Source organism: Gorilla gorilla, chromosome 18 (assembly GCF_029281585.2).
Source record: "Gorilla gorilla gorilla isolate KB3781 chromosome 18, NHGRI_mGorGor1-v2.1_pri, whole genome shotgun sequence".
NCBI classification, from domain to species: domain Eukaryota; kingdom Metazoa; phylum Chordata; class Mammalia; order Primates; family Hominidae; genus Gorilla; species Gorilla gorilla.
In genome coordinates, this window is record NC_073242.2 from 65,740,116 (window position 1) to 65,765,773 (window position 25,658).

General features: G+C 38.1%; 1 protein-coding gene across 1 annotated transcript; it reads left to right on the forward strand.

Annotated features, from left to right (window-relative positions):
- The first annotated feature begins 20,453 nt into the window (after positions 1-20,453).
- Positions 20,454-22,354, forward strand: LOC129527821 (myotubularin-related protein 2-like). Its single transcript, XM_055366798.2, is given in 2 exon segments — positions 20,454-21,960; positions 21,963-22,354. Coding segments are annotated over 2 exon segments (1,863 nt in total). The 5' UTR covers positions 20,454-20,489.
- Positions 22,355-25,658: the final 3,304 nt, after the last annotated feature.

A 25,658-nucleotide genomic window follows, 5' to 3' on the forward strand; every position in this document is an offset into this window, starting at 1 on the left:
AGATTTGCTATTAGATGAACAATAATGTCGTATTTTATATAATGGCTCAAATATAATTTTATATGATACTATGCCTGAACACAGTGTACAAAATCTATATAGGTAACAATGATGCAGCTTAATTTTAAGTAGTGAAGCAAAGCTGTTTTCTGCTCAGAACAAAGTTATTTTTCTTTAAATGCATTAAACATAAGGGAAATATTAGTAGGACTTGATGAACAACAGTTAATAGTGATAATTGAAACCATCCAATCACCTATCCATATACTATGACATTTATTATATAGGAAATTTCATCAAAATGCTACATTGTGTAAAATAAAATCATGGGGCTTGATTTCTTTAGGGTCTTTAATCTTTGTGGAAGAATTTCAACCTAAGCTAAAATTTAGACAATGAATTCTGATGAAACTTGAAAGACTGAAATATTTTAATTTCCCTACATCAGGAACTGCAGATAGACACTGTTACTAACTGGCTTCCTATGGGCCAGGGCTGAGAGGAAAGGCAAAGCAAACATTTGGTGCCCTATCTATATAATGGAGCTTTTTTTTTACAACTCAGATTGTTACCCATCCCATCTTTCAGTAGGCTGGGAAGAAAAATGAGGAAATACTCCTTTCTTTCTAATGCAAAAGAAGATTAAAATTGTATGTATTTACCATGTAGAACATGATGTTTTGAAGTATATATACATTGTGGAATGACTAAATCCAGCTAATTAACATATGTATTGTCACATATTTTGATCATTTTTGTGGTTAAAACACTTAACACCTACTCTCTTAGCATTTCTCAACAGTACAATAAGTTATTAAGTGTAATTCACCATGTAGTAGGTTAGATCTACTGAATTTATTCCTTCTGACTGAAATTTTATATCCTTTGATTAACATATATGCAGCCTTCCCAGATCTCAACCACCCCAGCCTCTGGTCACCATGATTCTACTCTCTGTTTAAGTTCTATCATTTTAGCTTCCACATATAAGTGAGAATATGTGGTATTTGTGCGTCTGGCTTATTTCACTTAGCATAACGGCCTGCAGGTTCATCCCTGTTGTCACGAATGACAGGATTTCCCTCATTCTATGGCTGAATAGTACTCCTTTCTGTATATTTACCACATTTTTAATCCATTCATCTGTTGATGGGCACTTAGGTTGACTCCATATCTTGGCTATCGTGAATAATAGTGAAATGAACTTGGGAGTGCCAATTTCACTTCTTTTGGATATATACCCAGAATTAAATTGCTGGATCATGTGGTAGTTCTATTTTTAATTTTCTGAGGAACCTCCATACTGATTCCATAATGGCTATACTAATCAGAATCCCAAAAACGTACAAGCTGCCCTTTACTCCACAGCATCACCAACAGTTATCGCTTGTTTTTGGTAACAGCCATTCTTAAATGTGTGAGGAAATATCTTGTGGTTTTGATTTGCATTTCCCTGATTAGTGATTTGAGCATTTTTTCAGACTCCAGTTGGTCATTTGTATGTCTTCTTTTGAGAAATGACTATTCAAGTCCTTTGCCCATTTTCCTTTTTTTTTTTTTTTTTTTTTTTTTTGGTGAGACGGAGTCTCTGTTGCCAGGCTGGAGTGCAGTGGTGCTATCTTGGCTCACTGTGACCTCTGCCTCCTGGGTTCAAGCGATTCTTCTGCTTCAGCCTCCAAAGTAGCTGGGGCTACAGATGTGCGCCCCCATGCCCAGCTAATTTTTGTGTTTTTAGTAGAGAAGGGATTTCACTATGTTGGCCAGTATGGTCTCGATCTGTTGACCTCATGATCCACCTGCCTCAGCCTCCCAAAGTGCTGAGATTACAGGTCTGAGCCACCGCGCCTGGCCTCAAATTTCTTTGTTTCTTGCTATTGAGTTGTTTGAATTCTTTGTATTTTTTGGATAGTAGCTTCTTATCAGATGTGTGGTTTGCAGATATTTTCTCCCATTCTGTAGGTTTTCTCCACTCTGTTCATTGTATCCTTTGCCGTGCAGAAGCTTCTTAGTTTGCTGTAATATCTATCACTTGTCTATTTTTGCTCTTGTTGTGTGTGCTTTTAGGGTAAAATCCAAAATATCATTGCCCAGATCAGTCTCATGGAGCTTGAGCTTGGGAGTCTGAGACCAGCCTGGGCAACATACATCACGTCTCAAAAAATAAATAAATAAATAAAAGCCATGTGTCACGGCATATGCCTGTAGTTCCAACTACTCAGGAGGCTGAGGCAGGAGGATCACTTGAGGCAGGGAGGTGTGGGCTGCAGTTAGCTGTGATCATGCCACTGCATTCCAGTCTGGGTGGCAGAGACTGTCTCAAGAAAAAAAAAATCATGTTATCTGCAAATGAACAACTCAACATTTTTCTTTCCAATTTGGATGCCTTTTGTTTCTGTTGCCTAACTGTTCTAAGACCTCCAGTACTATACTGAATAGAAGTGGTGAGAGGGCATCCTTGTCTTGTTCTGGATCTTCTTTCTCTGTTGATTATGATGCTAGCTGTGACTCTGTCATATGTGGCTTTTATTGTGTAGTTGCACATTCTTTATATACCTAATTTGTTGAGAGTTTTCATCACTAATAGATGTTGAATCTGTCAGATTCTTTTTTCTGCATATATTTAATGCTCACGGAGTCATATGGTTTGGATCTCTGTCTCTACCCAGATCTCATGTTCAATTGTAATCCCCAATGTTGGAGATAGGGCCTCGTGGGAGGCGATTGGGTCGTGGGGACAGTTTCTCATGGTTTAACACCACCCCCTTGGTGTTTTCATGGCAATAGCAAGTTATCATGAGATCATGTTTTAAAGTGTGTAGCATCTGCCCCCACCCCTCATGATCCAGCCATGTGAAGTGCCAGTTTCCCCTTTGCCTTCCAATGAGCAGATGCTGCCATCTGTTATTGTAATCTCATCCTCTCATAAAAGTGTATTATATTTCTCATAACCAGCCCTTCATATTCTATTCCTATTTTGGTATTTTAAAATAAAATATCCTTGAAACACTTGAATTCAAAGAGAGAATCTGAATGGTTTTTAAAAGGTCAATGAAATGCCGTTTTTTCATGCTTGAACAACTAAAAATTGACTAAAGTGCTTCTCTTCAAACTTTCTGGAACATTTTTTATCTAAATTCTAAGAGCAATCACAATAGGTTTTAACCACAATTGTGAGAATATTCTAAATGTTAGGGTGGAAAAAAATTTAAAATAATTTTATAGTAATTTTTTTATCATGGTGACAGTGTGCTAAATTTTTTTAAGTGAAATATTACTGTAGACATTTAAGTCAAGATTCTAAGAAACTGTTGTAAAGTCCAAAATTTTGTTTCATATACAATGCTATTATATATATATTTGCATATAAAATTAATATATGTGAGCCATGTTTCAAATGCTTGAGAGATTATTACATCAAAGATTCTTGATTATATAAAATGCCAATTACTTATAGGCACACATGCTTTAAATAATTACAAAGGCAGTTGTGGTTGATTCTACTCTTGCTACTGGCATTTATGTGGACATAATATTATGGTCTGAAGAATATTTAGGCAAATTTATCCCTCATATGATCAGAAGAACAATGCAAGATAGCATATATCTGAAAGGAAAAAAAATTTATATGGTTCTGAAAGCCTAAATCATTAACAACTTGGATAATAATTGGCATAAAAATACACAAACATGCCCCCTTCCTAGTAGTAGGTACACAGTGACAACAGAATCAAAGCATGTGGCTATGTGCATGTTTATATTTCAAGACACAGAGCACTCTATTCCTCTTCTCTGCCCTTTCTAGATGGCACAATTCCTCATGAATCTAAGTGCAGTCATAGGGTGGATGAAGGTGACCTGCCATTTATATGCAACTGATCTCTATTTTGGAAGTAATTAAAGTAAAAATATATTTTTAAAAGATAATTTCAAATTTCAGTGTAAACTAGTATGGTTTCACCCCTTTTCTTTGTAACATTTTTTCTAAGGTTGGAAAAGTAAGGTAGGCTTTAGTACGATTTTTAATAAGTTTTCAAAGTGAGATGCAAAATGGTGGCACCAACACATTTCAAGTCTGCTACATTTTGAGTACACTTATTGGAGAAAAGACCTTCTCATCATTTTTCTCTTACAGGAAAGGAAATAACATGTACAGCTGACCCTTAAGCAACACGGAGGTTGGGGTGCTGGCCCCCCTGCACAGTAGAAAATCCACTATAACTTTGACTCCCCCCAAAATAACTACTAATAGCCTATACTAAGCCTTGAAAATAACAGAAGCAGCCAATTAACACATATTTAATATGTTATATGTCTTATATACTGTATTCTTAACAAACATGCCAGAGAAAAGAAAAAGAAAATCATAAGGAAAATATATTTACTAGTTATTAAATGGAAGTAGATGATCAAACAGGTCTTCATCCACATCCTTTTCATGGGCAGGGTGTGGAGAAGGATGTAGAATTCTTGGTTTTGCTAAGTGGACCTGCACAGTTCAAACCCTTGTGGTGCAAAGGCCATCTGTATAGCCATTGAATAGCAATTTATTTTTAGAAATTAAACTCACTAAAATACTCTTAGAAGGATGCCAAGAAAAAAATCAATAAGTATTTTTGGTTCATCTATTTCATCATTTCATTTCGTTTCATCATCATTTCATCATTTCATTTCATCATGTCATTTCATTTCATCCTTTAATTTCATCATTTCATCATTTCATTTCATCAATTCATCTCATTATTTCATTTCATCATTTCATCTCATCATTTCATCATTTCATTTCATTCTTTCATTTCATTTCATCATTTCATCTCATGATTTCATTTCATCTCACCATTTCACTTCATTTCATTTCATCTCATGATTTCATTTCATCTCTTCATTTCATCTCATCATTTCATCTTTTCATCTTGTCATTTCATTTCATTTCATTTCATCTTTTCATCTCGTCATTTCATTTCATCATTTCATTTCATCAATTCATCATTTCAGTTCATTTATTTCATCATTTCATTTCATCATTTAATTTCATCATTTCACTTCATTTCATCATTTCATATCATTTCATCATTTCATTTCATCATTTCACTTCATCTCATCATTTCATCATTTTATCTCATGATTTCATTTCATCTCATCATTTCATATTTCATCTTTTCATCTCATTTCACTTAATCATTTTATTTCATTTTATCTTTTCATCTCATCATTTCATCATTTCATTTCATTTCATTTTGTTTCATCATTTCATCATTTCCTTTCATCATTTCATCTCATCATTTCATCTCATCATTTCATCTCATTTCATCTCATTTCATTTCATTCATTTCATCATTTCATCATTTCATCTCATGATTTCATTTCATCTCATCATTTCACTTCATCTCATCATTACACCATTTCATCTCATGATTTCATTTCATCTAGTCATTTCATTTCATCTCATCATTTCATCTTTTCATCTCGTCATTTCATCATTTCATTTTATCAATTCATCAATTTATCATTTCATTTCATTATTTCATCATTTCATCATTTCATTATTTCACTTCACTTCATCATTTCATTTCATCATTTCATATAATTTCTTCATTTCATTTTATCATTTCTTTTAATTTCATTTCATCATTTCATCATTTCACTTTATTTCATCATTTCATTTCATCATTTCATATCATTTCATCATTTCATTTCATCATTTCATCTTTTCAATGTTTCATTATTTCATCATTTCACTTCATCATTTCATTTCCTCATTTCATCATTTCATTTCATTTCCTTTCATCATTTCATCTCATCATTTCATCCTTTCATTATTTCATTTCATCATTTCATGTCATCATTTCACTTTATCATTTCATCATTTCATTTCAGTGATACATATATTTAAGTGCTAATGTGATGCCCAGGAGACATCCTACTTCCCTTTGTAAAATACCTCCTTCAACAAAAGGCAACCTCTCATGGCTGGCTAAGTCTACAGGGATACCAGGCTCTCCTCAACCACCCAATTTGATTTAGAACCTCAAACAGCACCTCAGTTTCATGAAAACCTAACACATAAACACAACACTTGGTTGTAAGTGAGCCAAAAGCTTCTTGTCTCTTTCTCTGCTCAAGGCTTAAGGCCGTGTCTCCCCAACTACATTCAGTGGAAGAAAAGATCCCCTGGACAAATAAGTTTGAGGACTGTCATTGCAGGACTTCTCAGAACCTTTAAAACACAAATCCTCATCCGCAGGGATCTTCAGGAGGGAGACAGCTGATGCAGCACAACTTTCTTTTACAGGAGCATCTTGCAGAATACAGTATGAGATACAGAAAGGCTGCATTGAGCCTTTTTAAGGGTCCGGGCCTTGGTGGTGGTGGGGTAGGAGCTCTCCAGATAGCATCTAATGAGTAGGAACATTCAGGTTGCTTTTTTTTCCCCTTATTGGCAAAACTGTGTGTGTACCATGAATGAAGCTGGTCTCCGTTATCCACATCAAAACTAAACCCAAATTAATTGGCTAAATTGGGACTCAACACCACCAGGAGCCACGCGGAAGACAGCCCTACCACACTTTAAAGTAGCTTACCTCATCATGTTTGAGGAAAGCAAAACGCTTATGACCAGTACGCTGCTAATACAAGTCTACAGATAATGCTGTAGGAAAAATTATTTTTCCCAATCATAGCTGGCATAGTCCACATTTTGCATTACAATTTCCCCTTTTTTAAAAATTTAAACACAGGTCTTTTTCTCTTCTTTTTAAACATTTTAATTTAATTATACAAGATGGAGTCTCAGTATGCTGCCCAGGCTGGTCTTCAACTCCTGAGCTCAAGTGATACATCCCTCTCCGCCTCCCAAAGTGCAGGGATTACAGGCCTGAGACACTGTGCCCAGCCTTAAACATAAAGTTTAATTCATTCTTACAATTATCCTGAAGTTAGAAAAATGGAAGGGGAAGAAAAATGGCAAGCAGGTAGGCTGACTTCGGCTTCATTATTTGGAAGGACAGTTTGCTCGGTTAAAACACACTACTGCCCAAAAGGCCAAGACAACAGAAAAATACAGACTTATATAAATAGATTTTATATGTGACAGCAGTTTGAATGGAGACTTTTTCAATGCAAATGACAAACAGCTGTGCTTGGGAATAAATGACAAATTTTTTTTTTATCTCAACAGCTGTCCTGAGAGCACGTCTCTACATCTCTACCTGCATTCTGGAATCAGGGAGAAAGCCAAAACGGATGACAAGACACTAGGTCAGCCGCGTCCAACCCTTTGACTACAAGGACTTTTCCGCCTATCTGTGGTGGTGGGTATCATGAAAATTATGCACAAACCTTTTTTTTTTTTTTTTAAGCTCATCAGCTATCGTTAGCATTAGTGTATTTTATATGTGGCCCAGGAGCATTCTTCTTCCAATGTGACCCTGAGAAGCCAAAAGACACCTGTGCACTAGATCAAAAGGCTACTCCTTCTGGAAGCAATTGTAAAGAATTTGACATTATCTTCACATGAAAACCAATGGATAGTGGGACAGAATGCAAAAATCTTCAAGTATTTTTCTTGTTGGCTTTTTTTTTTTTTTAAGTCAGGGTCTTGCTCTGTGGCCCAGGCTGGAGTACACTGGTGAGATCACAGCTCAGTGCAAGCTCAAGTGCTCCTCCCACCTCAGCCACAGTAGTAGCTGGGACTACAGATGTGCACAACCACCCCTGGCTAATATTTTATTTTTTGTAGAGACGGGGTCTCACTATATTGTCCAGGTTAGTCTCAAACTCCTTGACTCAAGGGATCCAGGACAGGATAACAGGTGTGAGCCACCACATCTGGCCATGTGCATGAACTTTTAAGACAAACACAAGGCCCCACAAAACTTAAGGTTTTCCCACCTAATTTCCAGGGGATCTTTTGGTGCAAGGATGAGAAGCCCTTAAAAGTACCCAGACAACTCCAAAGATTGAAGACAGTTCATTGGGGCTGAGCCAGCCCACTGGACAGACTGACCTTCAAAAAAGGCCCACCCATGATATACACCAGATGGCTCTCCAAGAATCTCTCCAGTCCTCAGCATCCCTAAGGTACTGGACAGAGCTAGGAAAGCAAACCCATGTGCTTCTTCCTTCAGGCAACCCCTTGAGGTCAAGACCCCACAATCAGACGAGGATGGAGTGGCTCACCCTCAGTCAACAGGCCAGACTCAAGGTGGTATTATGTCTTAACCAAGGGTGTGGGCCTCCAGGTCTCACTCCCAACTCAGTGCTCCTTTAATAAACACACTTTGTTAATTCTCCTTAACAGGGGCTCCAGGCAAGTGAGTTCTCCCTCAGGCCTTCGGTTTCCTCACCCACAAGATGAGAGGGCTGGACCAGATGGAAATTCGGGGGGTAAGGGGATGTCCGCTCGCAGCCCACCTCGCCCATGGGCCCCTCAAGCCTCCATGCCAGTTCCCACGACGCACCCGCCCCACAGATCCTGCCCAAGGTGACGGATGGTCCCGGGTCCTCAGGCTGCCGCACCAGTGGGTGCAGGAGGGAGGGGAAGCCTCCAACGGGGCGACTGGGGCTCAAGGATGCAACTCGGCCAGGAGTGAACTCGGGCACGGAGGGAGGTGTCTGGGCCGCTCCTCAAGCCCAGCCCAGGTCCACGACCCCCTTACCTCCAGGGTCCGTATCTCCTGCTGGGTGAGGTCCTTGGACACAGCGCACTTGTTGCACAACCGTCGCAGGCTGTCGATGGAGATGCCGATAAGCTTCTGGAGCTGCCCACACTGCTGCAGCCTCTGGCTGGCTGCGGCCCCTGCGCCTCCCACAGAGGCCTCCGCATCACCCCCGCCACCGCCCTCGTTCTTCTCTCCCCTGGCCGCTACGCGCAGCACCGCTCTATGCAGGCCGCAGCGGCCAAGGCGGGGAGCCCGGGGCGCGGGCGCCTAGGCAAGGAACCCCCGAGCCGGGAGAGCTGGACCAGGAGCGCCCCTCGGCGCCGCCCGAACAAGGACGTCGGTAGAGCCGGCAGCCCAGTGTGCCGCTCCCGCCCTCAGAGCCGCGGCGGTGGTGGCAAAAAGCTGCAGCGGCGGGGGAAAAAACCTGGGGCGGCGGGGACAAAAAGCCTCGGTGGCGGGGGCAAAAAGCCACGGCGGCAAAAACCGGCGGCGGCGGGGGCAAAATGCCGCAGGGGCAAAAAGCCGCGGCGGCGGGGGCAAAAAGCCGCGGCGGCGGGGGCAAGAAGCCGCGGTGGCGGGGGCAAAAAACTGCGGCGGCAAAAACCGGCGGCGGCGGGGCAAAAAGCCGCAAAAAGCCTCGGCGTCAGGGGCAAAAAATATATATATATATAAAATATTATAAATATATATATTATATATTATAAATATATAATATCTAAATATATATATTATATGTTATAAATATATAATATCTAAATATATATTACATATTATAAATATATAATATCTAAATATATTACATATTATAAATATATAATATCTAAATATATTACATATTATAAATATATAATATCTAAATATATTACATATTATAAATATATAATATCTAAATATATTACATATTATAAATATATAATATCTAAATATATTACATATTATAAATATATAATATCTAAATATATTACATATTATAAATATATAATATCTAAATATATTATATATTGTAAATATATAATATCTAAATATATTATATATTATATATAAATTATATACATATTATAAATATATATAATAAATCTTGATTCTAAGAATGTTTTCATTATTATCACTAAAACTTACGATGTTTTGTTCATTCGTTTGTGACTATATTGCATGATAAAAATTTAAAGATTTGTTATGTTTGAATCAAACCCCACGATTTGTGTCATTTCCCCCTGTAATGTGGAAGTATGTTTTTAGTTCACAAATTTGGCAGAACAATAAACAGCGGCACAGCTCAAAGCACTAACTCCTCCGGAAGCAGCAGGTCAAAGTACATGCCAGACATTAAGCAGCAGAGCAACTTTGCAAGAGAAGACAGATCCTCAGGTTGGTGGGCAATGTCTGAACAGTCTGCTCTTGGCACCAATTGTTAGTCACTTGCAAAGATGTGGCTTTAAGAGGGTAAGAAATTACTACTCACATAAATTACATTTGTGAGGTAAGTAGGAAGGCCTTTCAAGGTGATCTGACATGGCTTGAATGTGCAAGAAAAGGAGCCAGGCCTGGAATTTTATTGAGGGTAGGTGGCATGCTAGGGTGAGAATTTATTCCCATGGACAGGGGTTTGAATGGTTTCAATCTGCTGCTGGTACCAGAAAAGGGACCACCCAGGTTTCCTCTTACTGTATTATTTTATACACACACACACACACACACACACACACACACACACGGTTTAGGATTAAAAATAGAGACAACCATCAAAAAATGAAGATAGTTCCTTTTGGTCAGCCTGGCAAGTAAGGACGTAGAAGGTGACATTCACATCAGCGAAAGTAAAAAGGGAAACATAGGCCAGCAATTCTCCTAACATCTATCAGAAAAATAAGTTCACAGGGCAAATCACCATCCCAAATTGGACAGAAGGACACACACATCCACAGAATTATAACTTACTTGATTAGTAAACCACAAGAAACCCCTATGGGAACAAATACAGGTGTAAGAAAACAAACCATTATTGATGAATGGCTAAAAGTTTGAGAATTAACATTTTCAGGGTATACAAATTTATGAACTTTACTTTCAGAAACATGACATGGCTTTTACAGGGAAGATGATAGAAAAAATGCTTCTTGATTCCAGTAGGAGGAAGGGAAATGTAGCCATTTTTAACTATTCCCAGAAAATTTTCTTTTTAACATTCCTATCTTCAATATAAACTATGTATCAAAAGCCTAACCAACTGAGATTTTATCAGAGCCAGACTTCCTGGAGTAAGAGAAATGCCCAATTCCATCCCCCTCTAACCTTCTTGATCCAGTTAAGAGAGGTAAAGAGTGAGAAGTCCTCATGAAATTCACAGCCTAGGGATACACCGTTTTGTTTTGTTTTGTTTTAATGAGGCTAATGCATAAGTCAATAGAGTGCTTTGCCTAAGCTCTCACATAACCACTACATCAACAGCAGAATAAATACGTGGTAGCAGAATACAACTGAAAGAACTGTATGCCTCAGATCTTGTTAAATAAGTCTCTAAGAGACCACAAGGAAATTGAATAATGTTGATAAAGTGGACACATGTATATGTAGAAATACACAATGTACTGACACTGAGTCATGAACAAATAGAAAATCTGAACAGACCTATAGTTGCAGATTGATGCAAAAATCACCCCTCCAGAAAAAAAAAGTACAAAACTGTTATGCTGCTGAATCTATCAAACATTTTAAGAATTAATTACCAATTATCCTCAAACTCTTACAAAAACCTGAAGATGCAGAAACACTTCCAAATTTATTCTATGAGGTAGGCCAAAATTACAGTGACATAAAAAATGAACAAAAGCACTACAAGAAAAGAAAGTTGAAGAAAAATGTTCTTTATAAATAATATAAAAACTATAAAATAAATATTAGCAAAATATATTTAGCAGAATAATAAGAGGGTTATCTACCAAGACTAATTGAGAGTTATTACTGAAGTGCAAAGATGTTTTAACATATAAATATCAATAAATGTAGCCAGGCACAGTGGCTTGTGCCTGTAATCCCAGTTACCCAGGATGCTAAGGTGATAGGTTCACTTTAGTCCAGGAGTTGAAGAACAGTCTAAACAACATCATAATATCGTGTCTCTAAGAATAAATAAATAATAAATAAACAAATAATCATAATATACCGCATTAATACTGTTAAACACCACAATATCTCAATTTACACAGAAAAAGCATTCTACAAGATATTACTCATTCATGGTACAAACACACAACATAATCAACAGTGAAATACAAAAAATGTTTTCCCTTAATATCAGGAACTAAAAATAGTTCCTCTTTTTTACCACTTCCACTCAACAGAGTATATAAAATTTTAGCTTAAGCAATAACAAAAATAAAATAAAGACAAAAATGCATGTTAAAAAGAATAAAATAGAAATATCTCTGTTCACAGTAATCATATATGCACACAATTCTGAAGATTGTACACAGAAAAACACCTCAAAACAGTTTAGAATAAACAAATTAAGTAATGTTGCAGGATACAAAATTAACTTACAAAACTCAGTTGCATTGATGCACACCAATAATGATTAATCTGAAAAGGAAATTAAGAAAACAATACCATGAACAACAGTATTAAAAAGAATAAAATGCTCTGGAATCAATTTAACCAGGATGACAAACTATTTGTACAATAAAAACTTACAAAATGCTGCTGTAAGAAATTAAAGGTACAAATAAATGGAACAGTGTCTTGTGTTCATAGGTGAAAAGACTTTTTTTAAAATTTCAACTTTTATTTTAGATTCAGGGGTTACAGTCACAGATTTGTTATGTAGGAATATTGTATAATGCTCAGGTTTGGAGCACATAGGTAGTGAGCACAGCAACCAATATGTAGTATATTAACTTGCCCTCCCCTGTGCACACTTTAGTAGTCCACCGTGTTTACTGTTCCCATATTTATGTCCATATATGCTCAATGTTTGGCTCTTATAAGTAAGAACATGCAGTATTTGGCTTTCTGTTTCTGCATTAATTTGCTTGAAATTACGGCCTATGGTTCCACCTATGTTGATACCAAGGACATGATTTCATTATATTTCACAGCTGTGTAGCATTCCATAGTGTATACATACCAGGTTTTCTTTATCCAATATACCATTGATGGGCATCTGGATTGATCCCACATCTTTGCTATTGTGAATAGCACAGTGATGCATTCAAGTGCATATGTCTTTTTGGTAGAATGATTTATTTTCTTTTGGGTATATACCCAGTTGTAGGATTGCTGGGTAAATTGGTAGTTCTGTTTTAAGTTCTTTGAGAAATCTCGAGACTGCTCTCCATGATTGCTGAACTAATTTACAATCCTGCCAATGACGTAAAGTGTTTCCTTTTCTGCACAGCCTTGCCAACATGTTATTTATTGACTTTTTAGTAATAGCCATTCTGACTAACATGAGATGGTACCTCATTGTGGTTCTGATTTGCATTTATCTGATAATTGCTGATGCTGAGCAATTTTTCATGTTTGTTGGCCACTTGTATATCTTCTGTTCAGGCATATCTGTTCATCTCATTTGCCCATTTTTTATTTTTTAATGGTTTTTTTTTTGGCTTGTTGATTTGAGTTCCCTATAGAGTCTGGATATTAGGCTTTTGTTAGACTCATAGTTTGTGAATATCTCCTCCCATTCTGGAGGATGCCTCTTTCCCCTGTTGATAGTTTATTTTGCTGTGCAGAAGCTATTTAGTCAAATTAAGTCCTACTTGTCTATTTTTGTTTTGGTTGCAATTGCTTTTGGGGACTTAGCCAAAAACGACTTGCCAAGGCTGATGTCAAAAAAGTATTTCCTAGGCTATCTTCCAGAATTTTTATAGTTTGAGGTCTTACACTTAAATTTTTAATCCATTTAAATTTAATTTTGGGGCATGTTGCAAGGTAAAGGTCTAGGTTCAATCTTCTGCCTATGGCAAGCCAGTTATCCCAGAATGTATTGACTAGGGAGTCCTTTCCCCATTGCTTGTTCTTGCCAGCCTTGTCAAATATCATATGGTTCTAGGTGTGTGACTTTCAGCAGTGTTTTGTAGTTCTCCTTGAAGAGATCTTTCATTTCCTTGGTTATCTGTATTCCTAGGTATTTCTCTTTTTTGTGGCTATTTTAAGTGGAATTGTGTTCTTGATTTCACTCTTGGCCTGGACATTGTTGGTGTATGGAAATGCTACTTATTTCACCATAATCAGTACTGTTTACACTGATTTTGTATCCTGAGACTATACTAAAGTTATTAATTCTAGGAGCCTTCTGGCAGAATCTCTAGGATTTTCTAGGCATAGGATCATATTTTCAGCGAAGAGAGATAGTTTGACTTCTTTTCCTGTTTCGTTACTTTTTCTTTCTCTTGCCTGATTGCTCTGCATAGGACTTCCAGTACTAAGCTGAATAGGAGTGCTGTGAGTGAGCATCCTTGTCTTGTTTCAGTTCTCATAGAAATAGTTTTAAGTTTTTAACCTATTGAGTATGATGTTGACTGTGGGTTTCCCATAGATGACTCTTATTATTTTAAGGTATGTTCCTTGGATGCCTAGTCTATTGAGGATTTTTACCATGAAGTAGTGTTGGATTTTACTAAGAAGACCTTTGTGTATCTGTTTAGAAAATCATATGGTTTTTACTTTTGATTCTATTTAGCTGGTGAATCACATTTATTGGTTTGCATATGTTGAACCAGCTTGCATCCCAGGAATAAAGCCTACTTGACCATGGTGTATTACCTTTCTGATGTGGTGCTGAATTTGGTTTGCTAGTATTTTGTTGAGGATTTTTACATTTTCTGTTCATGAGGGATCTTGGTCTGAAGTTTTGTTTTTTCACAGTGTCTCTGCCAGATTTTCGTATCATGCTACTGCTGGTTTCAAAGAATGAGTTAGGAAGGAGCCCCACCGCCTCAATATTTTGAAATAATTTTAGTAGGATTGATATCATTTCTTCTTAGTGTGTCTGGTAAAACTCAGCAGCCAATCTACCTATTTCAGGCCTTTTTGTTGTTGTTGTTGTTGTTGGTAGGCTCTTTAGTACTGACTCAATGTCAGAAGTTGATATTAGTCTACTTAGAGTTTTGATCTCTTTCTGATTCCATCTTGGGAGACTGTGTGCTTCCTGGAATTTATTCATTTTCTCCAGATTTTCTAATTTGCGTGCAGAGCTGTTCATAGTACTCCCTGAGGATCTTTTGTATCTCTATCTGATCCATTCTAATATGACCTGTCATTTTTATTGTGCTTATTTGGATCTTCTCTTTCTTTTTTATATTTGTTAATTTGGCTAGGAGCTTTTCAATTTTTTTTTGAAGAACCAATTTTTTGTTTTCTTGGACTGTTGTATACATTTTTGCATCTCAACTTCATTAAATTCTTCTCTAATTGCTGTTATGTCTTCTCTCATGCTAGCTTTGGGGTTGGTTTGTTCTTTTTTCAAGTTCCTTTAGGTGCAAAGTTACATAGTTAATTTGAGACATTTCTAACTTCTTGATAAAGACATTTAGGGCTATAAAGTTTCCTCTTAACACTGCTTTGGCTGCATCTTAGAAATTTTGGTAAGTTGTGTTCCTATTTGTATCAATTTCAAGTAATTTTTATATTTCTGCCTTACTTTGATGTTTACAAAGGATTTATTCAGGAGTAAGTTGTTTAATTTTCATGTATTTCTGTAGTTTTGAGAGATCTTGGTATTCATTTGTATTTTTTATTGTACTGTGCTCCAACAGTGTGCTTGGTGAGATTTCATTTTTTTTTTATTTAGAAATTATATACATGCGGCCAGGCATGGTGGATCTCACCTGTAATCCCAGCACTTTGACAGGCTAAGGTGAGAGGAGCTCTTGAAACCAGGCTGGACAAGATAGTGTGAACGCCCTGCCCCCCACCTTTTCTACCAAAAGAGAGAGAAAATATTAGCCAGGCGTGATCACACTTGTCTATGGTCCCAGCTAGGCCACTGTACTGCAGCTTGGGTGACAGAGTAAGATGCTCTTTCTCTTTCTCTCTTTGTCTCCCTCACTTTGTGTGTGTCGGGGAGGGGGGAGTGTGTCTGTGTGTGTGTGTGTGTGTGTGTGTGTGTGTGTATTATTCAAAGTGAAAACAATGTAATGACAATTATTTATTTTATTTTATTTTATTTTATTTTAGAGACTAAATCTAGCTCTGTCACCCAGGCTGGAGTGCAGTGGCGTAATCTCGGCTCACTGCAACCTCCGCCTCCTGGGTTCAAGTGATTCTTCTGCCTCAGCCTCCTGAGTAGCTGGGACTACAGGTGCGCTCCACCACAGCCAGCTAATTTTTTGTATTTTTAGTAGAAACGGGGTTTTACCATGTTGACCAGGCTGGTCTGGAACTCCTGACCTCGTGATCCGCCCACCTCGGCCTCCCAAAGTGCTGAGATTACAGGCATGAGCCACCGCACCCGGTCATTTTATGTTTATTTTTTGAGAGAGAGTCTCACTCTGTCACCCAGGCTGGATTACAGTGGTGCAACCTGGGCTCATTGCAACCTCTGCCTCCCAGGTTCAAGCGATTCTTCTGCCTCAGGCTTCCAAGTAGCTGGGATTACAGGCATGCACCATCTTGCCTGGCTAATTTTTGTATTTTTAGTAGAGATGGAGATTCCCCATGTTGGCCAGGCTGGTTTCAAACTCCGGGGCTCAAGTGTTCCATCCGCCTCAGCCTCCCAAAGTCCTGGGATTACAAGCACGAGTCAGCAAGGGCTTGGCCAATGAGAATTATTTTAAAATTTTAGATTTTACAATCTTTCTGGCCTCTTGACTTTTGAGGCAGCCTAAACTTTTAAAATAGGCAATCCTGCATTGTAGCAATGTGCAATACAAGTAATAGAAGTGAAATGTGGGAGTATGAAAAATACCTTCTAGGAAAATTGCAATCAAATGACAGCAAGAGTGGTCAGAATTGTGCAAAATACACATTAAGTCAAAACTGAAATAAGAGACAAAGAAGGATATTATATAGTGATAAAAGTGTCGATTTACTGGGGAAACTGTATTAATAATATATACACACTTCACCTCAGGGTTCCCAAGCATATAAAGCTAGCCTTGACACAAATGTAAAAAGAAATAGATATGCAAAAATACTAAGAGACACAATTAGCCTACTTCAGTAATGAATAATAAAACCAGACAGAATATGAACATGAGAAGAGAGGATTTGAATAACACTGCAAACTGTGCAAACCTAAAAGACATATAGAAAACACTACTCACAGTGAATAGAAGTGAAAAAGAAAAAGAAAAAAAAAAGACACTCCACACGACAACATCGGAATACACAATCTTTTCATCAGGTCGTGGAAACTTCTCCTGGGTAGATGACCTACTAGGACATAAAACAATTTTACTAAATTTTAAAATATTAAAATATGAGCTGGAATGGTGGCTCATGCCTATAATTCCAGCATTTTAGGAGGCTGAGGTGGGAGGATTAAATGAGTTTAGGAGTTCAAGGCCTGCCTGGGCAACATAAGGAGACCCTGTCTCTACAAAATAAAAAAAAAAAAATTTAGCTGGGCATGATGGCACATACTTGTGCTTCAAGCTACTCAGGAGGCTCGGGTGGGAAGACTGCTTGAGCCTGGGAGATCGAGACTGTGGTTAGCCATGATTGAGCTGCTGTGCTCCAGCCTGAGCAACACAGCAAAACTCTGTCTCAAAAAAAAAAGGTTAAAATATTACAAACTATAATTTTTATTAAAAGGGAATAAATTTAGAAATTAATAGTGGAAGAAACACTGGAAAATCTACAGATATTCAGAAATTAAACAACACACTCTTGTGGGTTTTTTTTTTTTTCTTTGAGACAGAGTCTTGCTGTGTCACCCAGGCTGGAGTGCAGTGGTGCAATCTCAGCTCACTGTAACATCTGCCTCCTGGTTTTAAGTGATTCTCTTTCCTCAGCCTCCCAAGTAGCTGGGACTAGAGGTGCCCGCCACCACGACTGGCTAATTTTATATTTTTGAGACAGAGTCTCACTCTGTTGCCCAGGCTGGAGTGCAGTGGTGTGATCTTGGCTCACTGTAACCTCTGCCTCCCAGGTACATGAGATTCTCCTGCCTCAGCCTCCCAAGTAGCTGGGATTACAAGCGCTTGCCACCACCCCCGGCTAATTTTTTGTATTTTTAGTAGAGACAGGGTTTCACTGTGTTAGCCAGGATGGTCTTGAACTCCTGACCTCATGATCCTCCCACCTCCGTCTCCCAAAGTGCTGGGATTACAGGCATGAGCCACCGCACCCGGCCACAATCGGCTAATTTTTGTATTTTTAGTAGAAAAAGGATTTCTCCATGTTTGCGAGGCTGGTCTTGAACGCCTCACCTCAGGTGTTCTGCCCGCCTCAGCCTCCCAAAGTGCTGGGATCACAGGCATGAACCACTGCAATCGGCCAACAACACACTCTTGAGCATGCTCCTATTCAAGGTTTGGAAGATAATATTGTGAAGACATCCACATTACCCAAAGTGATCAAAATCAAATTTTAACTGTCATTTTATTTTGCGGAAATGCAAAAGAAAATTTCTAAAACTTACATGGAATCTAAAGGGACTATAAAGAGCCAAACAACCTTCAAAAATAGAAATAATACTGGAGTCATCCCACTCCTGGACTTCATAATGTATTGCTATGGTAATACTATGATAATACAGGGTAAAACTATGGTAGCCAAACTGATTAGAACTGGCATAAAGGCAGACAGACAGACCAATGGAACAGAATAGAGCACAGAAATAAGCTCTCAAATATATGGCTAAGTGAAGAGTTATTTGTATATCCATATGCATTGCAGAATTAGTCACAAAAGTGGATAGGTGGAAGCAACCCAAACCTCCCTTAATAAGTGAGTGGATAAAGACAATTTGGAATATACAAATAATGAAATACTACTCAGTTTTTTAAAAGCAGAAGATCTGATAATTTTTACACTAAGGATAAATCTTGAGGACATTATGTAAGTAAAATAAGCCAGTCACAGAAGGACAGGCACTGTGTGATTCCTGTTAAATAAGACATCTAAAGTAGTTAAACTCCTAGAAACAGAAAGTAGAATAGTATTAGTCAGCGCCTTAGGGGAGGAGATAAAGGGGTAGTTGTCATTTCATGGGTATTGAGTTTTAGTTTTGCAATATAAAAACATTCTAGATATATGTTGCATAACCATGGGAATATATGTAATATTATTTAACCCCTATGTACTTAAAGTATTTAAGTTTATAAATCTTATGTGCTTTTCACTATATTAAAAATGAAAAACTTTCTAAAGAGATACATATTTATAAATCTTTTCAAAAATTACCATCAACTCATAAAAATGTCAGAGAAACAATAAAGAGCCCAGGTGCAGTGGCTCATCCATGCAATCCAAACACACTGGGAGGATGAGGAGGGAGAATAGTTTGAGGCCAAAAGTTGGAGACCAGCCTGGGCAACATAATAAGACCTCTTGTACAATTAATAAGCAGAAGCAAACAGGCAAATCAAGAAATAAATGAAACTTAAAACATCACACTCTTGACCTCATGTTCAAGGGTCAGAAAATTTAATATTATTAAGATGTCAATACTACTCACAGTGAAGCACAAATTCAAAGAATTTTCTTTCAAAATCCAAATGTTACATTTTTACAGAAATGTTATTTTAAGTCCTAAATTTCATATGGAATCTCAAAGGACAATGAGTAGCCAAAATCACTTTAGAGAAGAACAAAGTTAGAGGTATCCCCATTCCTGACTGCAAAACAGATTACAAAGCTATAGAGATACAAACAGAAAGACAAATAGCTCATGGAACAGAATAGAGAACCCAGACATAAACCCTCATGAATATCATCAAATACTTCAATCAAGTTGCCATGACTGAGCAACGGGGAAAGAAAAGACTCTTTAATAGATAGTATTATAAAACTGAGTATCAAAACGGATGAAAATGAAATTGGACTTTTCACTTGCACCATATACAAAAATATTTTCAACAAATCAAACACTTAAATGTATGTAAGATAGCTATACAACTCTTAAAATATAGGGTAAACAATCATGACATTTGTCTTTGTGATTTTTTTTAATATGACAATAAAGCAGAAGAAACAAGAAAAAAAAAGAGAAATGAGACTACATCAAATGCCACCTGAGGGCCTGGCGTGATGGCTCATGCCTGTAATCCCAGAACTTTGGGAGGCAGACGTGGGTGGATCATCTGAGGTCAGGAGTTCGAGACCAGTCTGGCCATCATGGTGAAACCCCGTTTCTACCAAAAATACAAAAAGTAGCTGAGCGTGGTGGTGGATGCCTGTAATCACAGCTACATGGGAGGCTGAGGCAGGAAAATCATTTGAACCCAGGAGGCAGAGATTGCAGTGAGCCGAGCTGTTACCATTGCACTCCAGCTTAGGCAACAAGAGCAAAACTTTGTTTCAAATATAAAAAAATAAAAAAAATAGAAGGACTGCGGCCCCTGCCCGGAGCACTCCGCCCTCCACTTCTCCTTCCCTGCAGCCTCGAAGACCACTTCAGCCTTTACCTGTGCTGCCCCTGCTGCACCATGGAGAAGATCCCAAGCTGCCAGAGTCTTGGCTCCCAGCAGGTGGCGGCTTGGCCGCCCAGTGTGGACTCTTTGTCCAGGGTCAACTGCATTATGAAGAAATAATTCCAGGAGGCTATCACCTGAACCAGTAAAGCTTGGATTATGCCCAAGGGAAGCAGATAACCTGGATACAGATGACCAGAAAGTGTTATGTTAAGAGCCATTGACATTTGAAGATCATCAGAAGGGAAGATAAAACATGTCAAAAATTGTAATAGCCTCCACTTCTCATTCAGAGAATTCAGTGCATACAAAATCAGCTTCTGTTGTATCATCAGATTTCATTTCAACTTCTGCCAACAACTTTTCTCCTGATTTTAGGGTCCTAAGGGAGCCTAACAAGTTAGCAGAAATGGAGGAACCACCCTTGCTTCAAGGAGAAAATATTAAAGACACGGCCAAAGATGTACCTTATATATGTCCATTCACTGGTGTTGTACGAGGAATTCTGACTGGCACAAATCATAGGTTATATTTTAAAACCATGGAACAGGATCCCCCAATTTTTTTAGATGCTTCTCTTGGTGTGATAAGTAGAGTAGAAAAAATTTGTAGTGCTTCTAGTCGAGGTGAAAATTTTTATGGACTAGAAACTGTGTGTAAGAATATTGGGAATGTACGATATGCTCATAAACCTCAGGGGCAAACAAGAATATCCATGTTTGAGAATCTAATGAATTATGAATTTCCTGTCTCTACTAACCTGCCTCTTTTTGTTTTTGAATACAAAGAAGTAGTCCCTGAAAATGGGTGGAAGCTATATATATATATTTTAGAGTATAGAAGGCAAGGAATTCCAAATGAAAGCTGGAGAATAACAGAGATAAATGAACGATATGAACTTTGTGATACATACCCCGCCCTCCTGGTTGTGCCAGCAAATATTCCTGATGAAGAATTAAAGAGAGCGGCATTCTTCAGATCAAAAGGACATATCCCAGTTTTATTATGGATTCATCCTGAAAGTCATGTCACAATCACTCGGTGTAGCCAGCCCATGGTTGAAGTGAGTGGAAAGTGAAACAAAGATGAAAAATACCTTCAAGCTATCATGGATTCCAATGCCCAATCTCACAAAGTCTTTATATTTGATGCCCAGCCAAGTGTTAATGCTGTTGCCAATAAGGCAGAGGGTGGAGGTTATGAAAGTGAGGATGCCTATCAAAATGCTGAACTAGTTTTTCTGGATATCCACAATATTCATGTTATGAGAGAATCATTACAAAAACATAAGGCGATTGTGTACACCAACATTGAGGAAACTCACTGGTTGTCTAACACAGAATCTACTCATTGGCTAGAACATATTAAGCTTATGCTTGCAGGGGCTCTTAGGATTGCTGACAAGGTAGAGTCAGGGAAGATGCCTGTGGTAGTGCATTGCAGTGATGGCTGCGATCGCACAGCTCAGCTCACTTCCCTTACCATGCTCGTGTTGGGTGGATACTATCTAACCATCCGAGGATTTAAAGTCCTTGTGGAGAAAGAATGGTTAAGCTTTGGACATGGATTTCAAGTAAGAGTTGGCCATGGAGATAAGAATCATGCAGATGCAGACAGATCACCTGTTTTTCTTCAATTTATTGACTGTGTCTGGCAGATGACAAGACAGTTTCCTACCACATTTAAATTCAATGAGTATTTTCTCATTACCATTTTGGATCACCTCCATGCTGCTTATTCAGAACACTCCTCTGTAACAGTGAACAACAAAGAGGAAAAGAGAATCTTCCTAAAAGGACTCTGTCGCTGTGGTCTTACATAAATAGCCAACTGGAAGACTTCACTAATCCTCTCTGTGGGAGATATTCCAATCATGTCCTTTATCCAACAGCCAGCATTCACTGCCTAGAGCTCTGGGTGGGATATAACATAAGGTGGAATCCACGGATGAAACCACAGGAACCTATTCACGACAGATATAAAGAACTTGTTGCTAAACGAGCAGAGCTTCAGAAAAAAAGTAGAGGAACTACAGAGAGTGATTTTAACAGATCAACCTCATCCTCAGAGAGAGCCCGCTCTCCTGCACAATGTGTCACTCCTGTCCAAACTGTTGTATAAATGATTGTAAGATCAGGGGCATCATTGCTACATGCTATTCATTACACTGGCAGCTCTATGAGTAGAAAGTCTTCTGAATCTAGAACCCATTTATGAGAGAAAGTTCAGTCACTTTATTTATTTTAAATCTCTCTAGGATGAGTTTAGAACTGTAGCAGTGCAGGTGGCTTAAGTGAAATAACTCCATATGTAATTACATGATTATGGCACTAATCTTTTAAGTATCCAAGGAATATTAAAATACTTCAATCCTGGATCCACAGTGGGAACAAGTTTCTATTAAAAGGCAAGTGCTGTTACAAATTTTGGCATCAGGTAATATTAAAATAAAACCATTTAGAAATACACTCTGTGCTCACTGTGCAGAGGAACATCAATTTTCAAACCACTGGGCCTTGAAGTCATGACAGATCAAAATTATCTGATACCCTTTCTCCATTCCAGGTTTTTCTTTTTTGCAGTAATTGATTTACCTTGATCACTTTTCAGCTTCCATATTCTTCATATAGTAAAAGGCAAAGTGTTGAAGATATTATTGTGTAGTAGTAGTTGAAAATTGTTGCTGTCATTATTTACATACTTAAAAGGTATTGGCAAGTTGATCCAAAATTAGAGGCCTTATGGATGTGCTTGGGGGAAGATGAAGGGGAGAAAGTAGCCATACAGAGGTTCAAAAATTCCATGCCCTTCAGATTAGCCAAATTACCAGAAACATCGTGGAAGATATTTTAAAAACTAATTATTTACTACAGTGTATTTCACTTGTTTTGTGTTTTCTGAACACACAGAATCTAACTGGCAAGCTTTTAAGAAGTATTTAAAAATCTTACTATGATTGACACTTTTTCTGAAGTTTGTATAAATAGCTTATGGTGAGAAGTACTATGCTCAAATTTTACATTACATTTTCTTCTTTGCAAATCCTATAATTCCACCGAATGATTAAGTCTGCCAAAGAACATATTACATGTAAAAGATGCATTACAGTTGCAAAGCCAGTAAAAGAAATCTTGCTTCACTGTTCACCTGCTACAAGTAAGAGTTTGGTGCTGGTAGAAACATCTGACTTTGATATCTATTTTATTCTATATAAGAGCCATATGTAATGTACTGTAGCAAAGGAGCTTCTGTCCCTTGGTCTTTCAATTAAAAGAAATTCCAACTAACTTTTAAACTTTAAAAAAGAAAAAAAAAGCCACCTAAGAAATGAGAAAAAATATTGCAAATAATATATTTGATAGAAGTTAATATCCAGAATGTATAAACAACTTTTAAACTCAACAAAAAAGTGAATAACCCAATTTAAAAATGGGCAAAACTCTCAATAGATGTTCCTACAAAGCACATATACAAATTCCCAGGAAGAATTTGAAGAGGTGCTCAAAATCACAAATCTTTAGAGAAATAAAAGCAAAATCCTAATGAGATATTACCTCACGCTCATTAGGATGGCCAGTATCAAACAAGAAAAAATAACAAATGTTTTCAAGGATGTAGAAAAATTGGGACACTTGTGCTCCGATGGTAAAAAATAATAATAATAATGCAGCCATTATAAAAAATAGTACAGAGGTTTCTCAGAATTTCTGGATCTCTATCTAAATGTGCAAAGCAGGACCTGAGAGAAACATTTGCACACCCATGTTTATAACAGAATTATTCTCAAAATCCAAAAGGTAGAAGCTACTTAAATGTCCCTTGACAGATAAATAAGTAAAGAAAATATGATATATGTATTTTATGATGTGTATTTTATCATATAATACATATTTTATCATGTGATATACAATGAAAAATTATTTAAAAAGGAAATCTTATCACATGCTACAATAACAATAAATGTTTAGGACATGATGTTAAGTGAAATATGCCAGGAAACAAAGTGACAGTGAGTGTACGATTCCACCTAAAAGATATCTTAACTAGTCCAATCATAGAAACAGAAAGTAGGTGTTTGGGGCTTAGGAGAAGGTAAAACGGGCAGTTGTTGTTTAATGGGTATTAAGTTTTCGTTTTGCAATCGAAAAGCTCTGGAAGCCTGTTGCATAACAATGCAGATATATGTAATACTACTAAATTATGCAATTACAAAGGTATAGAATCATGAATTTTGTTATGTGTTTTTATTACAATTAAAAATATGGTAAAGTGAAACATAAAAGAGATATAGACATAAACTTTTCAGAATATTACCTTCAAATTACAAAAGTATTTTCCTCACATAAACATAATATGGATTCATCAATAAATACATGGGTAAATTAAGACTATTTACATGACTACTCTCCTGAACAAGATAAAACAACTTTCCACACCAGCCAACAAAGAAATATGCAAGATAAGTTGTGAACAAATGGAATATATTTATAGAGGCAAACAAACATACATGCTTTTATTGGTGATAGATATGGCTGATGCATATTTTAATTAAAGCCCGCATTGACTTAACGTGTACACACAGAGATGCAGATTTACATCCAAAATCACAATACATAGGTAAAATCAAACACAATACATGAATATCAAGGAACCTACCCTAATAAAGAAACACAGTAATACTAAATTGCAAAATAAGAATGAGAGAAACATTAACCAATAAACTCCTATATAAAACATAGATGTACTATTAGGGAAGAATCCTCCTAGATAACGACAGTTTTCAACTGTGACTGTGCACCCGTGGTGAGCAGGGATTTTGAATCATGACTGCGTTAGGGAACGCTCAAGGGGGCAGACAGTGCCACCTCCAGAGAAGCCACTGCTGCGTTACGGGGCACACCGGGCAGTGCGGGTTGGGGCAGCTGAAGCGCTGGCTCCGGAGTCTCCGAGGGCGCCCCGGCCCAAGAGACACCGCTCATGGCCTCTAGCGCCCGGCAGGACACCGCCACTCTGGGGTCCCTCCTCTTCCTGCTGCTGCCGCTGCTGCTGCCCCTGCTGTGGTCCTCGCGCCTGCAGTCCCTACTGGGTGCCTGACTCCCTCCTAGAGAGCGGAGGTCCTGTTCCTTCTGGAGCGACAGACAGCTTTTCTCCCAGCCTCCTTGCTTGCTCGCCCGGCAGGTGCAGGAAACGAGATCTGAGCTGGTCCTGCGTCTTTGAGGAGCTGGGCGCCCGATTGTGAAAACAAGGAGGCGAGCTGCTGGGAGAAGGGGCAACAGAAACGCCAGGCTCATGGGGCCCCTGGCGGCGACGTGGGCAGCGCTGGCTGCTGCCTAGACCAGATGGTCAGAGGTACCAGAGGTCGCCATCGTCCCCACCCTTTGTCCCCTAACCGGCATTCATACATTCTGTGCTCAAGAAACGGAGG